The sequence below is a fragment of the Taudactylus pleione genome, unplaced genomic scaffold (assembly GCF_031769625.1).
Source record: "Taudactylus pleione unplaced genomic scaffold, aTauple2 ptg000302l, whole genome shotgun sequence".
Lineage (NCBI taxonomy): Eukaryota > Metazoa > Chordata > Amphibia > Anura > Myobatrachidae > Taudactylus > Taudactylus pleione.
In genome coordinates, this window is record NW_028284703.1 from 8,948,455 (window position 1) to 8,970,676 (window position 22,222).

The 22,222-nt window shown below is 41.8% G+C and overlaps 1 protein-coding gene across 1 annotated transcript in view; it reads left to right on the forward strand.

The window, feature by feature from the left end:
• Positions 1 to 22,222, forward strand: part of KLF3 (KLF transcription factor 3) — a 63,318-nt gene that overhangs the window by 36,085 nt on the left and 5,011 nt on the right. The window contains exons 2-4 of the mRNA XM_088482978.1: positions 163 to 251; positions 14,421 to 14,913; positions 16,925 to 17,072. Of these exons, the coding sequence (XP_088339104.1) occupies positions 195 to 251; positions 14,421 to 14,913; positions 16,925 to 17,072 (698 nt within the window). The 5' untranslated portion in view covers positions 163 to 194. The remainder of the gene's footprint in view (positions 1 to 162; positions 252 to 14,420; positions 14,914 to 16,924; positions 17,073 to 22,222) is intronic.

Here is a 22,222-nt window from a genome sequence, read left to right on the forward strand (position 1 = left end):
ATGTTGCTAATTCTTCACTGGCTGCTTAGGAATATCCATAATCTTTCTTACTGTTTCATTGAGATTGTTTGTACTGCAAACTGCGACCGTCAATAATTACTGAATAACCGTATAACACCAGAGCATTGTGAAAATAAATTCTTATCCTTATTATCGTTTCAGACAAGAATACACATTTTGGGATTGATGTAAAGATGCTGATGTTTGATCCAGTTCCTATCAAGCAGGAGGCCATGGAGCCCATGTCATTGGTAAGTATGCAGCATTTAATAATGGTCCCTGCTGGGTTTGGGAGGGGTGTGGTATAAGAGATAGACAGTAATTCATTAGACAATGTCTAGATAGACACCAGATGTTAGACAGTCAATAGTTAGACAGGGAAAAAAGTTAGACACAAACAAAAGTCAGACACATTAAAGTTAGACATGTAAAAAGTTCGACAGGTACAAAAGGTCGACAGGGTCAAAAGTTCGACATGAAAATGGTCGACAATTATTTTTTTTTTGTTTGTTTTTTAGCCCTAATCTATTTCTTTAACTATGAAGTTGAGCTGAAAAGCTATTAGGGTTCAGCTTCAAGCATGCTGTGTTACCCAGAATCCAGAATCCTGAAGCCCAAGTAGTATGTAGCTTTGCAGATGTTGGTAGACCACAGGTAAATACAGTATGAATGATGGGTAAATGGACTAATATATGTTAAATCAGATGGATATATTTTTGAGCAGATAATAGTGTTGTGATGGGGAATGCCATGGTAAGTATGCAGCATTTAATAATGGTCCCTGCTGGGTTTGGGAGGGGTGTGGTATAAGAGATAATAGTGTTGTGATGGGGAATGCAAAAGCATTTGCGACCAAGCCTTTGAATCTCAAGGGGGAATCTGTCACCAGTAACTGCAGGGGCTATGAAATTAGAATATCTTTAGGGCCATCTTGGAAGACTATGGTGGATATGTATCAAACCTTTTAAAGAGGACAAATGGAGACGTTGCTCATAACAACCAATCAGCTGCTAGCTATCATTTTATAGAATGTAGGTGATAAATGATAACTACAATCTGATTGGTTGCTATGGGACACTTCTCCACTAGCCCTCATTAGAAGGTCTTCTACAACTCTCCCTAAGGGCCGGATTCAATTAGACACGAAAAGCCATAATCTGCGAAAAAGTTCTATATCCAAGTTCAATTCTAGCACGTTTTCGCCCAAGCGGAAACTCAATGCACTGAAACAGGCGGAAAAGTTTCTCCAATGAATGGCAGGCGGGAAAAAAAAGTACAAAATCTCTATTTTGGGGTGCAAATGTGGGGAATTGATTCAGAACCCTTTGGACACCCCTCAAAGGACAAATCAGCAAAAAAAATATAAAAAAAAAAATTACCTCAGAACACCCCAAAAAAGACAGGTCATTTTTGGGGCGAAAATGAAAAAAAAAGTGGGAAGACAAGGATAAAAAGTAGCTAAATAGGTTTCTTGGGGGGGCTGTATGGATGGGTCAGGTGTATTTAGGATTGCAGGTGCACGCAGCAGGTGGATTTTTCAAGGTTTTTTTTAACAGTGCACTTTAGAGACACAAAAATACGGTAGCACCCATTTTCAAGTACCCCAAATTTGACTGGACTATTTTTCACCTTAAAAATACTGTTTTCTATCATTTTTCACCACTTTTACAAATATGCTTCTAGAAAGCACAACTTAAGCACACAAAGTATGTTTATTAGGGTTAATAGTACACATCTGTAATGATTTCCAGTGTCAGTGCGTCTTATTTTGATTCCCCCAATGTATTCAGTACTTTCCGCCTGCTATGCATTCGCTCATTTGCGTTTTCTCCTGTTCTGTAATTGAATAGGGCAAAACGCGGTGACGCGCATGCCGCAAATTCGCATCCCAAACTGGCTAATGCGGCAGAAAGTACAATAGGTGAAAAGTCGGAGACTTTTTGCGGCTAATTGAATACGGGCCTAAAGCACATTTGTGCCATACACCTCTCCCGATGGTCTGATCGTGTTCTTCCTTCCCTATCGGCCTTTAAGGAAGAAAACTGAAGTTGTTCCGCGATCTAATTATTAACTAGCACTTGAAAATCAGTGAAGGCAAAATGATATGATACATTTACTGGGATGTAGAAACAAACTGAGCTTATAGTAATGTGTTATTCTGGAGTAACTCTAACGTTTCTACAGAAATTTACTTTTTGTGCTCCCCAGAGTTAATTTAACTCTGGGGAGCACAGAGGTTTTTTTTTTCTTTCCTGTTCCTGTTTTTTCGTTGTGTCTATAGTTGTATCGCACTATTCTGCAACCGTACCCTGATCTTTGTGTTTGGAAGTATTCCACGACAGCTATTTCACACTGGTGCCCCAGAAGCAGGCTCTGAATAACCTAAGTAGCATTGCAGGAGCCTGTCTGCTGCTAATTCTTCCGATTACCACCCCCCCCCTCTTTGTCTCCTACCACAGTTGGATGAAAATGAGGAATTGGTCAAGAGTTAGAGCCAGGTTTTCTCCCGGTGCACAAATCACCTCATCAACTCTCCCCCCTGCCTCTGTGTAGACCTGCGTCTCGCATGGCGGATGTAATTGTCCCCGAGGCAGGATGTGGATACTTAGACAGTAAATAATTGTTTTTGCAGGACCTGAGTAACAGGCTATTCCCTGCGGAAAGTTACATGTATGTTTATGAGCGTTATATCGTTCCTTTGATTCTTAATCGTTTCTATGATGGGCTTGTTTGTTATGGTATACTTCATGTGCGTAATGTCTATCAAAACAGTTAGACTAACAAAATGTACTACTGGTGTACAGGAACTTTTATATACAGCTAAGCTTTTGTCTGTTTGAGGTATTAGTGACATCTTAAGTTTGGAAAGCGTGGTAAATATATTTAAAAAAAAAAAGCCTAAAGAAATAAGAATGAGGAGCTCAGATGAGAAGTGTGCGCTGAACGTTTAGCATAAATGATGGATACAGGTTTTTAGATCTTACCTTGTATAACAGGTAAAGCGATATCTGCCCATAGGCATACAGTATAGAACTAAAAGGCAAGCAAGTTGCAGATGTCCTGTTGGTATAGTACATCTCTTGTGCTTTTCTACTTAATGTCCACCAACGTAGGGAACCATGTCCGTGGTACTGTAACTGTGTGTTCACATAGAATTCACTTGCGTGTAACTAGAATATATGTGTATTACATACTTTTGGCAAATCAGTCGAATATCGCTGGTTTTGTGGCCCCCTCAAAATGAGTTCAATACCCCAGAATGATGTTATGGAAATGAATGGTTCATTATCTGGCATGGCTGTATCTCTGGTCAGTAGACAGCTGCTGTTGACTTACGTCCACGGTTACCCGTCAGACCAAACTAAAAGACCTCCGTGTGAGCCATCCATACGTACAGCCGAATTGGAATCATTTGGCTATGAGAGACTGGTTTGCCTGGCCTGTGCTCAGCATAAAACAGCGGGCTTCACACTAACTGCGAAAGACGTTTTAAATGTTCACCTTCCACCCGCCGGCAAGTGGCGGCTTACAGAAACTGCAGCTTCGAAATTATACTGAAGCTGGAAGGCTGCAACGTTTCTACACAAAAGGAGCATTGAGGTTGGCCAAGGCGGCACTCACCAGGGGCGACAGGCAATGGTAGGGGGCACTGTCCGACACAGCCATCCCAAAATTTTAAGTCCTGGGGTGGGGGGGCATGGCTGCCTTGACACCAAGGAAGGATCTTTGCAAGTTACTTCAGCTTTGCCTTTGGGCCAGAACGCCTGGGTGTGAGCCTCCATGATCTTGTGGCCCAGAGGTGCAGCGTGAGATACATCATGATGATTCAGCGCTGCTTAGTAGAAGTTGTAATTAGTCAGGAACTACACTTTGCCAGGGGTTCTCCGACCCCTAGATACAGTACTGTAAGGCACTACCACTTCTTTTCATAGAACACTGATCTTAAACATTGTATGTGTTTATTTGTGACTTGTACCGAACAATGTTTATGCTAGACATAGTTTTATTTTATGCCTCTGTTGAGGCTATACACCCTAAGCGAGCTGTGTCTGCGATATCTCTTCCAGCTCTGCCTGATTTTAGGACCTTTCCACATCCCATATAACGTCACGCACCACCCGCAACAATGTCACACACATAAGATTTACAGTAGAGCTATGGAAGCAGAGAAAGGTATTATAGATAAATAATGGCAAACAATCGATGCACATAATTGGCGAGCCTTGCAACATGATAGACACTAGATAAAGTCCGAATACAAGGACATTCTAGAAATGTCCTTAATATTTGGTTAGATCAGTACAGGGAACTTCCACTTGGGTTGGGCACGGGATGTTGGCGCTTGGGATGTCGGCGGTCAGAATCCTGATGCCGGGATCCTGACAGGGTTAGGATACTGACACTTTCCCTAACCCTCCCTCCCTGGTGCCTAAACCTAACCTCCCCCTTCCCCTCCCCACACCCTAAACCTAACCACCCCCATAGTGCCTAACCCCAGTACATAACGTTGCAATGCCGGCGGTCAGGATTATGACGGGTGTCGGGATTCTGGTGCCAGCATTCTAGGCGCCGGCCTCCCGACTGTCGTGATTTGGTCCGGACACTTTTTTTATTTCAATTTCAAAAGCAATTTAATACTTTAGTAGACTACAACTGGTAAACTTCATTCATCTTGGAACCAACGCAAGGTTTTCCATATGTGATAACTCCATTATTCCAACATAACCTGCGAGCTGTGGGGGAATGGAGCCAGCTGCTTGTCACTTTTGCTTCTGTGCAGCTGGAAATAAACTTTCAAAATAACAATTGGTTTACATCTGAAGTCATGAGAGCTTATAAAATAAGACCTTTCCTATAAATCGGCTTCTGGTCCTCCAGCCTAATGTTTGTAAAATAGAATCTGGTTGTCATGGAGCTCCATATTTGAGGCATGTGTGGAAATCCTTGAAAATTCTGCTGACATGTCGGAGTGAAACAAAAATAATCTGAAAGAAAACATTTCTAGCTTCCATTGCTAAAAGCGCCTGGTCCAATTTGGAGCCTTTACCCCAGCTGAAGCCAGCTTGCACTCTCCAACTTTAGTCCTAATAAAATGCTGTGGCTTCTTATGGACGTTGGGAGCAGTGATCCAACAATTGTTTGATGCTATGAAGTCGAGAGAGCTTATACAGTCCCTTTTCTCTGTAACTATGTCGAACCGAAGACCGACATCAGTTTTCCCTCATGTCTAGAACTAATATAACAGTTTAACTATGCAGGGACAATCATTCCAAAATATGACTGTATTCCGAAGGAAACATTCCCGTGTGTCACACATAGGGGTTGATGTATCAAGCAGGGAAAATAGTGGATAAGTGGACTAGTGGAGAAGTTGCCCATAGCAACCAATCAGCATTGAGGTATCATTTATAAAGTACATTCTAGCTGATTGGTTAATAATAATAATAATAATAATAATTTTATATAGCGCTTTTCTCCTAAAGGACTCAAAGTGCTTTACATTTACAGTACAAAATACAAAATAAGTCTATTTTTGAAGGATTCTAGAGTGGAGGCCTCTCGAACTGCGGGGAAGTGAGTTCCAAAAGGTTGGAGCCACAAAACTGAAAGCTTGACCCCCCAGACGAATTCCGTGAGATTCTAGGTACTGTTAATAGTCCTTCGTCAACGGATCGCAGTAATCGAGTGGGACAGTAAGGAATCAGAAGCTGCTTCAGGTACCCTGGGCCATGGTCATGAAGAGCTTTGTAAGTTATTAATCCAATCTTGAAAGCAATTCGCCATCTGACAGGCAGCCAGTGAAGGGAGTAGAGAATGGGTGTTATGTGGCTGGAACGGGGCTGGTTGGTAAATAGCCTGGCAGCTGCGTTTTGTACCATCTGCAAGCGGTGTAATTCTTTTGCTGGGAGACCGAGGTAGAGGGCGTTGCAGTAGTCTAGGCGTGATGATATAACTGCATGTATGACTTTAGGCAGATCTTCTGAGGGAATTAAGTGCTTGATTCTGGCTGTTCCTCAGATGAAAGAATGAGGATTTGATTGTGGCTGATATCTGATGTTTAAGTGTCAAGCCACTATCCAGGACAACACCAAGATTCCGCACATGTTTAGTGTTTTGTAATTCTGAACCCCCAAGCGTAAGTCCTGTTGGTTGGCTATGCTGTAGCCCTGTCCTGTGACCTATCATAAGAACCTCTGTTTTATCAGGGTTCAGTCGCAGCCAACTGGCACTCATCCACTCCTGAAGCTCAGCTAGGCAGCCATTTAGGGTTGTTATTGGGTCCTTTTGTACCTGGAGCAAAGGACAGGTACAGTTGTGTATCATCTGCATAGCATTGGTAGACCAGGCCATGACGTCTGATTATTTCACCCAATGGTAGCATGTATACTGCAAAAAGCTTGGGAGATAGTATAGAACCCTGTGGGACACCGCATGGAAGTGACACTGGTGATGAAGAGTTTACTCCAGAAGAAACTCTCTGTGACCTGCCTTCTCCACTTTTTTCACTGCTGATACAGCAACCCCATAGTATTTTTTATCTACCACAGAAAAAGCATTCTGCACTTAACTGTGATTATGCTTTGTTATATTACTATTTTGTACCCCACTGGTCAGTGGGTTTGCATTTAACATTATCTGGATGAAAGATCAACATTGTCAGATAGACACTCGATGGGTCAACACCAGATGGTCGACAGGCAACAGGTTGACAGGGTCAAAAGGTCGACTGAAAGTGTAAAAGGTTGATGGGTACAAATGGTCGATACAAAAATGATCGGCACATGTTTTTTTCCCCCACCATTTTGAGGGTTAGGGATAGGCTGCCGGAGCGGATGGTTAGGCACTACGGGGATGGTTAGGGATAGTCTAGGGTTAGGTTTAGGCACTTGGGGGAAGGCTAGGGTTAAACCACTAGAGTTAGGGTTAAGCACTAGGGGGAGTGTTAGGGTTGGGGTGAAGATTAGGCTTAAATTACAAAAAAAACATATAACAACCATTTGTGTGTTGACCTTTCGACCTTTTGACCCTGTCCCATATTCTGACATAGACAGATCGTAATTCACAATCGATTTCATCCTTTAATCTAATTAATTTCATGACTTGAATTTTTGTTGGTAATATGATGATGCTTAATGACCACACTGTAAAAAGCATGTGCCCTTCTCCAATGAACCTTCTTTTATATGATACATACATGCACTGCAGTCACTATGCAGCTAAACATGGCTTCATGGTGACCTGCATGACCCTTGTGTATTTTAACCCAAGCACCTGATCTACTCTGGTTCCCAGACTTTAACAATCCGTAAACTTTAGTTCATCTCATTCACAGAGACGAGCGTGGTTGTCAGTGCTCCTCCCCTGCATGCGCACTAAACAATGGCCACCTCCCTGTTTCCTTCTCTCCAACACAGTCAGAAATATACTGTTCCTGACCTTCGCAAAGGTCATCCAGAGATCTTCATTCCTGCTAGAATATGGCACAAGCTAGCCTATATAATAACAACATAGTCATTGTTTGAGACTGGTATTTGGCACATATACAAGAAAACACATTACAGGTACACTTACCATACTAATCTACATTAAACATTACATTTGTCTGGAAGTCACTTTGAAGTCAGGAAATCAATTATTTGATATGTTACTGAAGTGCATGCCTAGGAAAGTTTCGGGTGTGGTGATATGTCAACATTGATATTTGTTATAACAGCGACATTGACCATGTAGACACTGATAAACTGTCGCCAAGTTAGAATGTCGACATATCGTCCCTGGTGACCGAGCGGTGACTTACCTGCTCCCAACAGCTGCAGCGTCGTCTTCAGAGTCACTGTGGTCATGTGAGTGTCACGTCCAGCGGAGTCAATCTACGGAGTAGCGTTCCGATAAGTATACCTTCCCTAACCCACCCTGTAGTGCCTATCCCTAATCTCCTTCAACGCTAACCTCACATTTGTGTCTATCCCTCCCATCCTGCAGCCTAATGTATACATTCTGACAATGTCGGCATTCCACATTTTGACATTTTGGCGTCGATATTGTTAGGCTGGGTACACATTATGCGATATGTCGTTCAGTCAGCCAGCTAAAAACCTATCGCATAGTGCATTTGTCCGTGTGTACAGAAGAAATGTCTGTGACCGACATCGTTCACAGGTCTGTCAGGGCGGCACCCTGCTATACAACCAATGACGATATATCTAACAGATATATGTAACAAATATATCTGTACATCTGCCAGTGTGTACGGACAACCGGCCGACCGCGCAGTAGGGTTACAGAGTAAAAGACTTATTTGCCAATATTCTCAGAACAGATATATCTTTCGTTCAGGCGTGTACCCAGCATAATTGTCAACCTAATGAATACGTCCCAAAATGCCTTATAAGGTTTATGTGGCAGGTTTATCAAAGGGTGAAAAGCCCTATTCCCGGCAAAAATGGGAGTTTATGGTAGAGGTCTCATAAAAATATTCCTAGTCTCGCCTTGCCAGGAAACCCTTAATCTTAGCACTTGTACAAATGAGTTACAGCTTCGCACTTTTCCTGTAAAGCCCATGATGTCAGAATCTGCAAGGTGTGTGGACTGACCCGGAAATCACGTGGTTCCCATCCTGCTAATTACATTATTAGCCAGACGTGCTCTCAGCAACTACAACATATATGAGCGAGATCACAAGATTATCTGTCTGAAAGAAATGCAGGCTTCTAAATTGGCACCAAACGCACACCTATTCCCTTTGCCAAACCCCAGCCAGTTACTTAAAATGACATCACCTTCCTCAGGGCTGCTTAACAGAGCTCTGGGCACTCTCCAGCCTTCACTTCTTAAATAGGCTCTTTAAAATAATCACCATCATCTGCCTGTATTAGGTCATCCTGTCTGGCACTTCAGGGAGTGAATTCTCTTTTACTAATATTTCAAAGCTGTTTTCTTAAAGTACCAAACTTTTTTTTTTTTCCTGACAATAAAGATGCTTTTACATATTCAGACAACAAGAAAACTTTTAATGGAAGAACCAGATGAACATGAGCGTATTTATTCTGCAGGTTTTGTAAGATTTTGGTCTCGGTTACAAGAACAGGAGAGGCTGAAATGACTCGGTTGACTGTGTGGAAACGATATTGCTCAGCTTCCTGTGCTTGTTAGATTAATGGCTTCCAAAATGTATGTTTTACATTTGTAAACAGTTTTTTTTAAAAGTGGAAATAGCTAAAAATGCGATTCTCTCTGACATCAGACGTAAGGAATTTCGGACAACAGATGAACTGTTGATTAACGATTTCATAGTCACAGCAAAAAAAAAAAATCATATTCCCAGAACTGCTCTTTCATCTTTGTACTAATGCTCTGTGCTCATGTGTGAAAGTGTTTTGATTTATGGTGAAAGTGTCACACTTTTTTTTTTTGTTTGTTAATGATCAGAGTTTGCTAAACAGGGTCTTTTTTATTTTATTTTAATATTTGTTTTAGTAACAACCAGCAGTTACTAGGCTTCTCTGCGCCCAGTGCCGTCCTGTGCTGCACTCTCGCGCCCCTTCTCTCCCCCTTAGCTTATACCAGTTACGCCAGCGAGTGGGTGGAGGGTAGGGTTTTCCAGAGCCGACTGGTGGTGAGTGCTTCTGTTCAGGCTACGGCACTCCGGGCGACGGCCCTGCTAGCCCGTGCCTTCAGCCGCCACTGGTAACAAGCAGGGGCGTAACTAGGTATTTGAAGGCCTCCTAGCAAAAGTTTGTAAGGGCCCCTATGTACGACCCAGTGGTGAATAATGTATATAACACATGTAAAGCTAGGTACATACTGTTCAATTGTTTTATTTTTTTTTGATCGGGAAGACAAACCCGGCGATATTTCACCTTAATCAGAAGCAAAACGCATCAGTGGTATCTGCCATTCATATCTTGCTGGACATCTAAACCCTTACCAAGGACTTCATAGGCAAACGCAGGGGGGGTTTCTATCTGTCTGGAAACCCCCCTCCCCAGCCCACACCATGACAACAATAGAAATAGTAATGTAATACAATTTTACTAGTGCTGCATGTTCTTCACAGTATCACAAATGAAATATTTATCACCACCTGTGTATCTTTTAACATGTATCAGTCAGTAATAAGTACACCTGTGCACCAACTAGGAGATCTGGAAAACATGCACTATTAGGGATGCACTGTTATAGAGCCCAATATGTACATATATGTCCAGGGCAGTGCTAGGTTATTCTGCTGCTCCACCAGACTCCTGGACTTGCTCTAATACTCTGGAATGGTGCCCACATCTAAAATAAAAACATTCAGCTCAGGCAGGATGGCCCTACTGCCACATCTAAGGGCTTACTGTGATTGTTGGTCCTCTATTTGCTGGAATTATGACACACAATATACTTTGTATGACGCATATAAGTGCTGGATAAGTGCTAATTCTACCTTCTTCATGGACTGGCCACACTTACTCTAAAATCAAGCATTTGGAAACCCCCCTCTAGAAATCCTGCATTTGCCACTGGACTTCATTTATGTACCAAGCAGGAACTGTGCTATAGTACATCGGGCCGGAGCCCGCATCATAAGAATGAAACAGCCAATACATAAGTGTTCACAAGCTGACTGAATTACAGCCTGGAGAACTGAGACCATCTGAGGATTTGGGTTTATGCCCTAAAGCTGGGACACTCTGTACCTTGCGGTTATCAAACACTGCCCGAACAGCGTGTCTGTTTATGACACATCAACAAAGGTCTGGTAAAGGAGGACAGTTATTTCTTTGGAATCACAAAGTCTGGTGAGAAATTAGGGTCTGCAACAGACTTTTGGAATAATTTTGATTATGGTTCTCTAATGAGGACTTTTTTTTTATATGAACCGGTCATTGCATATTATAAACAAAAATTTTCAGATTTTTTTATTAAATGTTGATACTTATTGCATTATGTATATCATATACACTATTTTGATACGTGCTTACCTAGAAAACCCAAGACGACAATATACTGTGATAAATGTAAATATTTTTGTCATGTCAAAACAACTTGTATATTTGACTTGTATATTTAAAATAATGAGCGCAACACCATACATAATTACTTAGTTGTGTTATCGACTAGAGGTGGTTTAGTCTTGTCCAGTGGGGTCACACAACCCCACAGGTGTATGCTGCTACGTACTCAATTTGATAGAGTCTAATAGATTTATTAGTGCCCAGTGTTTGGTGTGGTATACAAAGGACATTTACACTAGGATTGCAGGTTCTCCAAGTTTCAACTTTAACATAGTCTCCTATTGTTAGAACTGTATTTATAATGTGATACAGTTCGTAACCTTTAATTGAACTCCTAAACCAACTGACCATTTTGGGTCTCCCAGAATTCTAACCTAGTTCCTGATACTATATTGCGTAGGACGAAAGATGGTGTGTTTCGTCATTCTTATTGCCACATGCCTGTGTGCAATTATTTAAGGTTGGGGGCTGTTTTCCCCCCCAAACACAAACATCAGCTTGTGTACTTTGCATCTAGCTACTTTGTCCTACAGAACAGAATGTCACAGCTGGTTCATGGCAAGGTGACGCGCTCAACAAACCTATTGCCAAAGCTTTCGGAGGTGTGGGGTCAGCACTGTTGTTTAAAGACCTATTCCAATACCTCCCGAAACACTTCTTCCAAGTTTACTTGGCATGGAAATGTAAATTCCTTTGGATCAGCTATATTTTATAGCACTTTTAAGCAAACGCTGCAAGTTTTCAATTGTGAAGTCATCATTTTTTTTTTCCCTCTGCCAAAGCCCCTCCGATGGTGCCGAATAGATGTACCAGAAAGAAATACAGGGAGGGCAGGACCGTCTTGTATTATTTTGACCATTTTCGGTGGAATTCTGTTTTTTCTTTTCAAACATTTATTAAAATGTCACCATGGAAAGTGAGATTTTCTAATAATATAATGGATATTTCTATAGCGATACAGTAATTACACTATTACAGGCTGCAATCTAGTTTTATAAAGGCTTGTGCCAAGAACCACACTATGGATTTGGCAGGCTTTTAGGTGTACGGAACATATTTTTCTGTGTGGGTTTTAATTTTCTTTTTTTTTTTTTTTTAATTCTGAATAGTCTGCTGCCTGGCCAAGTGCAGAACATTAGCTTTGTCTACCATCTGTTTCTCCTATCACCCCTGCATTACGTCCATTGCTTTTTATATAACGAAAACCACACTAATCATCCCAGCATCTTGGATTAGGAGAGGGCGGGCTGAAGGAAAGTGGATAGGCTTACGCCGCAGTTTTATGGCTGTGCTGGATACATGTCGCCAAAAGACAAGTAGCATTCGATGATTAGATTACCCTGAATCACTGCCTGCCTTCTGAGTTTGAGCCTGATTACTGGAAGAGGTCTCCCCACCCTTTTTGGGTCTGTAAAAGTAGAGGGGGAAAAAAAAATTGGCGCAGAGAATATTGAACTTTAAACCTCTAGGAAACTGAAGGTGTTGTTTTAGCCCAACATACTAAGCAGACTAAAGCTTTACGTTATATCTACACAGCTTCCACTTGGCTTATAGAAGCGGAGGAAAAGTGTACAAACTGGCGCACCTCCCAACATTCTAAAATAAAAACATATGGGACAAAATAAGCCATGTGCCCTAGCCACCAAGCCTTGAGAAATAAATACTATGGGCAAAATTTACTAAGCGGCGGGTTCTAAACCCCATCGGTTTGGTGGCGGTTTGACGGCGGGTTCTATTCTGTTCTAAACCCCGGGGTTTGGTGGTGGTTTTGCAGTAGTTTCTAAATGACAGCCCTATTCTATTCTATTCTAAAATGTGTTTTTACGGCAGTTTTGCAGCGGTTTTGGCCATAGTAAATCTGCAAATAGCAAAACCGCTGCCAAACCACAGTCAAAACACATTTTAGAATAGAATAGGGGCAGTCATTTAGAAACCGCTGCAAAACCGCCACGAAACCCCTGGCGTTTAGAACAGAATAGAACCCGCCGTCAAACCTCCACCAAACCGCCGGGGTTTAGAACCCACCGCTTAGTCAATTTTGCCCTATCTCACAAGAATCCGAGGCGCTATCTACTTTTGTTCTCTCCTATAGAAACTCTTGAGTATCCACAAAATGTGTATATATGGTATATTGTTTTTCTTTTTCTTTGTTTTTTGTTTTTTTAAATACTGGCTATTAAATTATTTATTTATTACCAGTTATTTATATAGCGCACACATATTCCGCAGCGCTTTACAGAGAACATTTGGCCATTCACATCAGTCCCTGCCCCAGTGGAGCTTACAGTCTATATTCCCTACCACATGCTCACACACATACACACTAGGGTTAATTTGTGTTGGGAGCCAATAAACCTACCAGTATATTTTTGGAGTGTGGGAGGAAACCGGAGTACCCGGAGGAAACCCACGCAAACACAGGGAGAATTCACACAGTTAGGGTTGTGGTGGGAATTGAACCCACAACCTCAGTGCTGTGAGGCAGTAACGCTAACCATTACACCGTCTGTGCTGCCCCCCCCCCTCTATAAATATATAGAACATCCCATAATAACTAGGGATGTGCAGGCTCGGTTCTACTCTGTTCCGTTCGGATTTTTTTCCCGAATCTTATTGGGTTTCAGCTGTCACGAGTTTTGGATAGCCAATAAGATTCGGTAAAAAGAACCGAACGGAACCGAGTAGAACCGAGCCTGCACATTCCTAATAATAACCCAATTTCCGAATAATATAGCAATTTTTTCATCCTCCACATGGCAGCAAACAGTGGGGGTAATCCACCCCTCCTCCACAGTCGGGATAGGAAAGAAGACAAACCTGGAGGCTATATAGCGCCACACCGCCATCCTTCCTGTCCTATCAGGTTAGACAGGTTTGTTGTTTTAAGTCTGAGGGCATATCTGTGGCATAGGCTGCTACCAGGGTGACCAGAGGTTGGACAAGCTCCTTGCCAGAAGCCCCGGGGTGAGTACCTCCTGGAGTCCTTATAGCTGTAAAAAAATTAATTCAATTATTATTAATAAAGGACTTGGCTTATCTACAGTAAGTCATTATTTTTCCCATGATGGTTCTGGTTAATCACACCCGAAGTTAATATGAACTTTCCTTGAACTATAACTTCTAATACGCTTTGATCGAGAAGACATTGAGCAGTAGATTAATATGACCGCTTTGCTATATGCAGCACTGTCACTGTTTCCTCATGAATATTGTGCCAGCCACCAAAGATGGCTGCCGCTTCTGAGTGCTGGCCACAGTTGAGCTGTTTTAGAATTATTTTGAACTACCGGCGATGGATCATGCAGAATGCAAATGGAAAAACTTTGCTTCTAGTGTCTGCTGGAATTTCATAACCTAAATAATTATTATTTGAGTTTATATATTATCTACTAAGGTGTTTTCTTTTTCTTTCTTCTGTAGACCTATCAATCCAGTTATATGGAGCCACTGAAGACAAATAATAAATATAGTGTCATTTACCCGACACCGAACATGTTGCACACTAAACTGTACCACAGTGCGGAAGGATTTTCTGCATTGCAAATGGAACCGGTTGATCTCACTACAAACAAAAGAAATTCTCCTCCCTCCACTGGAAGCTCCCCGTCTCCTTTGAAATACCAGTCTCCCAAGAGAAGGAGTTCTCCGATTTTATTTATGCCCTCGCCTAGTCCTCCTCTGAAAAAGTTATCCCCATCGCCGCCTGCTGGACCAAACTTTACAATGCCGTTTTCTATCAACCCTATGTTATCTGCGTATCCGAGGCACGGCTACAGGAACCCAGGACTCCTACCCCTCTTACAGCCGGTGGTTGTACAGCCGGTTCCTTTCATGTACACCCACCACCTCCAGCAGCCAATCATGGTATCGACTGTACTAGCCGAGGAGCTGGAGAACCAAAGCGGCAAGCACAGTAAGTATAGTAACGGTGTAACAATAATTGTGTTTGTGTGTATAAATATATTTACATATAAATAATGTTTTCTACGTAAGCACACCCGCTGGCTTCCATACCTGCCAACATTCCTGAGGACAAGTTTGGCTACGTCTCCAGTCTGACTAAACCACACCCGATCCACCCAAAGTACGCCCATTTGCTAAAATTTCCAACTGGAAAATCAAGCAAAATTAGGCCACTCACTGCTCTGTTCAAACCAAAACCGTACCATGACGTTTTGCATGAAACCACGCCACTTTTTACCAAACAAATCTGGCGCATATGGCCTATTTTTCCACCATGATTTTGATTTATAAATGTTGAGTCTAGGGGGCAAAATTAAATATAAGCTTTAAGGTGCATACACACGTAACGGTTTTTTGAACGATTTGTTGATAACGACGTCGTTATCGTTATCGTCGTTATCGTTAAATTGTTAAAAAAAAAAATCATTCAGTTTATGAGTTATAACGATGAACGATAATCACAAATGCGCACTCCCGTTTGTAGTTATCGTTCATTGTCCATTTCAGACTGTCCAACATGATTATTTTCATTAAGGAAAGGAACATTATTGGTTCATCGTTCAAAAAATCGTTCACTTTTTATACGGAAAATCTGACAGAAAATCTGGAAGAAAATCGTTGGTTACAATTTCGTTAAGTGTGTAATGCACCATTAGACTGCACTGAAAAAGTGACTCCAGTAGAAGGTGATAGAACATTTAATTGCCATTATCAAGCTATGACACCTGAGCAAAGCATCTCTGACGAGAGTGGGTTTAAAAGGCCTATTTTGCTTTTAGAAATACGCAACATTTAACTGAAGTATAACACCGACTTCCATTGATACATTGATTTTCAAATCTTTGTTTATTTCACTTCAGTATTTTTCTTTCATGCCTGGGAAAGCTGTACATGTTTGTGCTGCAGATAGTTTTGTATTTGTAGTTTCGTTTGTGTCCATAACATACTTACCTATTCCCAAACAACTAAACTTTGGGTCATCCCTGTATTGAGTCATTTTAGTCCCTCTTAGTTATTACCAGTTTTGTCTGCTCCTTTTTTGCAGCAATGTGATTCCGCTAAATCCCCCCCATTGCTAAGCTACATTAGCCAGCGATATATCACTGTAGACTATACTTACGGACAGAAGTATACCCACTTTTTTATTTACTATTGAGTGCTAGAGCAATGGGGGTGAATTTAACATAATAGGGCCCTAAACTGATTACTTGGGGTATACTTACTAAAGTGCAGATTTTTAGAAGTGGAGTTGTTGCCCATAGCAACCAATCCGATTCCAGCTATTATCTTCTAGAAGGCACTGGATAAATAAGTAGAATCTGATTGGTTGCTATGGGCAACAACTCCACTTCTAAAAACCTGCACTTTAGTAAATATACTCCCTTGGGTGCAGTGGAAACCAGGGGATAAGCCAAATTCTCACCCTCCTGTCTCACACCATCACCCCAGCCACCATCTGGTGCAGGCGACTTTGGGCACACAAAACTAAATGGCTCCCTATGTGCAGCCCAAGCTCAGGTTCTCCACCCCAAACGCTCTCATTTGCATTACACTCCCAAACAGACACATGTGAAGACCTAAACAGTCATGCGGGTCACATGGCCATTTATTTTCCCATCATTACTTCCATCAAACACAAAAAAGGCTGCTATAAAAAGTTCCCGGGCCCTGGTACTTTAAGGAACTGTGAACAATTAAACGTAGACACGCTCCACTGTGCGAATACTGCGGAAATGCTGAACATAACAAATTGTTCCTTTCTCCATTTTTTATTTTTTGCTATTCAAATAGGCTCAGGGATAATGATGGTACAGGAGGTGACCTCACCATTACACTTGCTTTTATATGTCCTTATCATTTATTAACAATAGTTATTTGTGGTAGCGGTGATTACTGTATGATGTATTTAAATAGGGACAACACAGTGGAATTATATGAAACCGTGTCCTCTCTCCTTTAAGTGTCCATGGCCGTGTCTGACTGTTATGAAAAATCTCCTCTAATAAAAAGCATAAAGGTTGAGCCCGGTTTGGAGCAGCCAATGACTGAAGCTTACCCCGAACAAATGTCGCCGGATATCAGCATCCCTCCGAAGATGATGTTCCATGAGTAAGTGTCGCTGTATTAAAGCCAATGGCAGAAGCCCGACCTCTTTCAGTAGTTTACACTATTTTGCATGATTAGCGGATATGATTGAGCACCAGTATTAATCTCATATCCCCGGCTATCTGTGCACTGGTAATGCTGCTAGCACACAGCTTTATTAACATGCTCGGGAAACTTGTTCCTCCACATTCCTGAGTGACAGGTTTACTTTACATGTCTCTTACCTGGTGAATTACTGTTCTAAGAATAAAAGGGAGGTGATAACTGAAACACCCAAGAACAATTGAAATGTTCCATTTCTAACTGATGAAAGTGTAACGTACAGGCGTTCCAGTCCTATGAATGGTTGTGACAACATAATTTCACAGTGTGCTGCTAACCAGTAGTTGATTGTGAAGAAAGTAACGTTCTTTTTAGAGACCCCTCACAGAACTGATATCCGGGAAACCCCCGTGACACAAAGTTTTATCAAACTATTAGTCACACACTGTATGCCACAAACAAAAAATAATGTGCTTGGAAAGATACATCAGGCCTACAGACCACCAGTTGGGGGGCTATTATTATTATCTTTTATTTTTATATAGCGCCACTAAGTGTCCGTATCACCATACAGGATAAATTACAGTGATATATAACACACAATACAATATAAAAAAGGTTCAGACAGTATAGAGAGGGAAAGCAATCAAACAGTGAGATAATTATACAACTAAAGCTGGCTGCACACTATGCGATGTGTGACTCAGCGACCGTGTGAGGTGATGTAACGATACATCGCACGTGCCATACACACTGCATGATCCGCTGTACGACGGCGCGTTGTGTTGTTACATGCTGCATGCAACAGCATTGTGTCCTTCATTGCATCGTTCCATCTGCTGTTCAGAACAGCAGATGGGACGATGCGATGAGCGATGGATGGGCATAAACACTATACGATGTGTATGATGTATTGTTCCCATCCGTGTCGGGACGATATATCGAATGATATATTGTGTAGAGTGTACCTAGCTTAAGAGAGTGACCGTTAATAAGAGTTGCACTCAGTGACCCAGTGCTGGTAAAGGAGGACAGAAGGGTTCAGAGTCTCTGACTGTGAGGGTGCAGTGCACTGGAGGCAGGGATAAAGCAGGGAGAGAGCCAAGAGGGCGGAGGGTCCTGCTTATGAGAGTTTACAGACTAGAGGCAAGATATATATTCGTGTCCGTATTTATAATGCGCTGATTAACATACATCAACACCTACTTACCTGCTTTAGTACCACCAGAGTTCTTAATCAGAATCTTGCCAGGACAGCTCCGCGATAACCAGCTGACCCGGCGATGTAATCACTTCCAGGTTTATGACCCGGCTGCTGTCATGCGCTTGCACGGCCATTATGCTGCGCATACACTAGTGGTCACTTTGGATCTCTCTCCAGATCACTTTGTGATTTTGTAGCCAATAAGCTACAATGGCCTACGCCATCTAAAATTGTAGTTCGGAACCAGGGCTAAGCTAGGCTTTTCGGAGATTGGTGCATTTGGCCAGATCGCGGCCCCATACACACCTCTGGGGACTGCTGTGCAAACAGTCCGCAGCAGATCTCTCAGATAACTGCTACGGATCCTGATCGTACACTCAGGGGAACTTTCAGTGATGCAGAAAAGAAAAATCAGAAACTACATTTATCTGAGCTATTACCGCAGTTTGTTTGATACATCTCGTCCTAGGGGAGTAGAGGGTAAAACAGGGAGATGGAAGAGGAGGGAGGACAGAGGACATGAGTGAGGAGGGCTGGTGGGCTTTAATGAACAGGTGTGTTTCCAGATCATGTTTAAATTTATTTATTTTATTTATTAACAGTTTCTTATATAGCGCAGCATATCCCGTTGCGCTTTACAATTGTAAACATTAATTGAACAAAACTGGGTAATAACAGACAGATATATAGGTAGGAAGGCCTTGCTCGCAAGCTTACAATCTATAGGGAAATAGGCACTGATACACAAGGATAGGTGCTATATATTGCGGAATGCCGGCCAAATGTCATGAGGATGTGAGAGACAATGTGTGAGGTTGTGTGTGGACTGTGAAAGGGGATGTAATTGGATATGGAAGCTATGAAGGTTATGTGGGCGGTTCTGGAATCTGATAAGCTTGCCTGAAGAGGTGAGTTTTCAGGGAATGCTTGAAGGATTGGAGACTAGAGGAAAGTCTTATTGTGCGTGGTAAGGCATTCCATAGAGTGGGTGCAGCCCACAGAAAGTCCTGTAACCGTAAATGGGAGCAAGTAATGCGTGGGGAGGAGAGACGCAGATCGGAGAGGTCGGGTTGGGAGATATTTTGAGATGAGTGAAGAGATGTATGTTGGTGTGGTTTTGTTAATAGCCTTATGTGTAAGTAAAAGTATTTTGTATTGAATACGGTTGAAAACCGGCAACCAATGGAGGGACTGACAGAGCAGTGCAGCAGACGATGAACGTTTGGCAAGGAAGATAAGCCTCGCAGCTGCATTCATAATGGATTGTAATGGCGATAGCCTGTTTTTAGGAAGACCAGTAAGGAGACTATTGCAATAGTCAATGCGGGAAATGATAAGTGCATGGATCCATAGAGGCTGGTAGAGATTCTGATAGGGCAGAGGAGTGAGTTCTACAGGAGGGGAGCAACGAGGGAGAAGTCTTGGATGCAAAAGTGGAAGGAGTTAATTATTAGAGATGTGCGCCGACCCCTGGGTTTTGGTTATGGATCCGGATTCATCTTCGTGTTTTGGTTTTGTAAAACCACCCTCACGTGTTTTGGTTTAGTTTTTGGATCTATATTTTCTTTAAATAATAATAAAAAAACAGCTTAAATGGTGTAATTTTGAGATGTTAGCATGCAATCCAAAAAAGTTTTTCTTTTTCAATCAGACTCCTGAACCGCGGGGGGACTCTGTACCCCAAAGTGATCTCAGATTCGGTTAAACTCGGAACCCATAAATTCATTTGACGGTTCTCTGAGAAGCGAACTCGCACAGCTCTAGTAATTAGTACTCAATCTTACCATCAAAATGATCACAAAGGGGAAGATATTAGATTTAATGGTTCTCTCTCTTTTTTTTTACAATGCCTTTGTGAACATTATTTTTACATGACATGGCTAAAAATGAAAAGAAACTTAAGAGCGTATATATGAAATCATTGCTCGCTCTGCTTGCAGTGTGGCAATATGTTTTGAATGTGAAGAGCCAATTTGAAAACTTCCCTTGGGTGGGGTAACATGGGCTGATCTCTACCTTTTTAGAAATTGACGTCAGACAAAGAGCAAGGACCGCACCCTCTAATTGGCACAGAACAACAGGAAATTCTTAATTGCTCTGTAAAGGAGTGACTGACAATAACAAATATTTCTTATGAGGCTTAAGGATTTTAAAGCTACAATATTTAAAAGGGTTTTTTATTCTACTGTTCAGGGAGAGGAAAAAAAGCTGTTTCAAATTACGTGTGGGGGAAACTGAGCATGTAAACAAACGCACAGCGAGCAAACTGTAACGTAATCTCGGTTTTGCAATCCTCAGAAATGTTTGCGTGGGAAAGGAGAGCATGATCTTGTTAATTATTAAAAATAATAAACTCATCCGTAAAGTCACCAGTTCCTTTTTTTCCATTTCATTTCAGTAGTGCTTATTTCATCTCCTGATTCCACAGCATAACTTATAATAAGTTTTCCTATGATATAGGGCATGGTAAATGTATCCGTTTGAAGGATCTGCTTTATATTTTCAGCAAGACCAGAATAAGGGCAGAGAGGGCATTTACCCCAGGTCTCCAAAGGCATTTTTTCAGATTTCAGTAATAATGTAAAAATCCAATATAATAACATGACGTGTATTTATGTTAGAGTAGTTTGGATAAATTGCTTTCTGATGTCAATGCATGAAGATTATGCGTTTTGCTGGCCTTAATGAAAATAAATGACTTATTATTAGTTACATATATATCGCCAGCATATACCATTGCGCTTTACAATTGGGAACAAACAGTAATAGAACAAGACTGGATAATAACAGACAGAAAGAGATCAAAAGGCCCTGCTCGTAAGCTTACACTCTATATAGGGAAATAGGCAATGATACACAAGGATAAGTGCTACCTATTTGCATAATGGTCCAGCCAGATTACAGACGATCATGGTGGGCCGTATGATCCAGTCACACAGGAATGTTGGCCAAGGGTCAGGAGGATGTGAAAGTTAAGAAAGAGAAAATATGTCAAGTTATGTATGTACTGTATAGAGGAGAGGATAGCTTATGGAGGATATGTGGGTGGTTCTGTAATTTAAAAAGGTTGCCTGAAGAGGTGAATTTTCAGGGAACACTTGAAGGTTTGTAGAGTTTGTAAAGTCTTATTGTGCGTGGGAGGGCATTCCAAAGAGTGGGTGCATCCTGAATAAAGTGAGCATGCAATGCGTTTGCTTGAGAGATACAGATCTTGTGCAGGGCAGAGAAGTCCGGTTGGGAGATCTTCTGAGATAAGCGAAGAGATGTATGTTGGTGGAGTTTGGTGAATGGCTTTACAGTAAGTGTCAGTAAAAGTATTTTATATTGAGGGCCCCATTTAACAACGAGTTATGTCATTTAGCTTAGTGCCAATTAGCACTGTAAACGAGCGCTATTTATCAATGGGGCTATAGTGTAGTTTCAGAGTAGCGCCGAGAGCGCTATGAAAATAAAATTTCTTCACAACTTTGAATAGTGTTCTGTGTAACAGCAAGCGCTATTTTAAAGATTTCGCTCGCTGATATATTTTTACCTCCACATTCCAGCATCCGTTATCTAGCGCAGATGAGGCTCCACGGGTCTCCAGTGCCCTCGGCAGGGAGTTAAATATGCCATAATCCCCAGCGGTTGTCCTGTCTCCTAGGCAACCGGCTATGGCATCCTCCGCATCACAGGGCGCATGCTCCGATTTGGTAAACACCCCCTTCTCTTGTGCCACACCTTCCATGTATCTGCTTCTCCTTCGCTCGTTGGAGCTGTGAGTCAGCGCTGCAGGCTTTTTTTCATTAACACTCGCCGATAGTAGGGAGCTTGATGAATCCAGGTAAAAAAATTAAAAATACATCTGCGAACGTTAGTTGGTATATATCTGCCAATTTAACACTCATTGTTCAATGGGGCCCTGAAT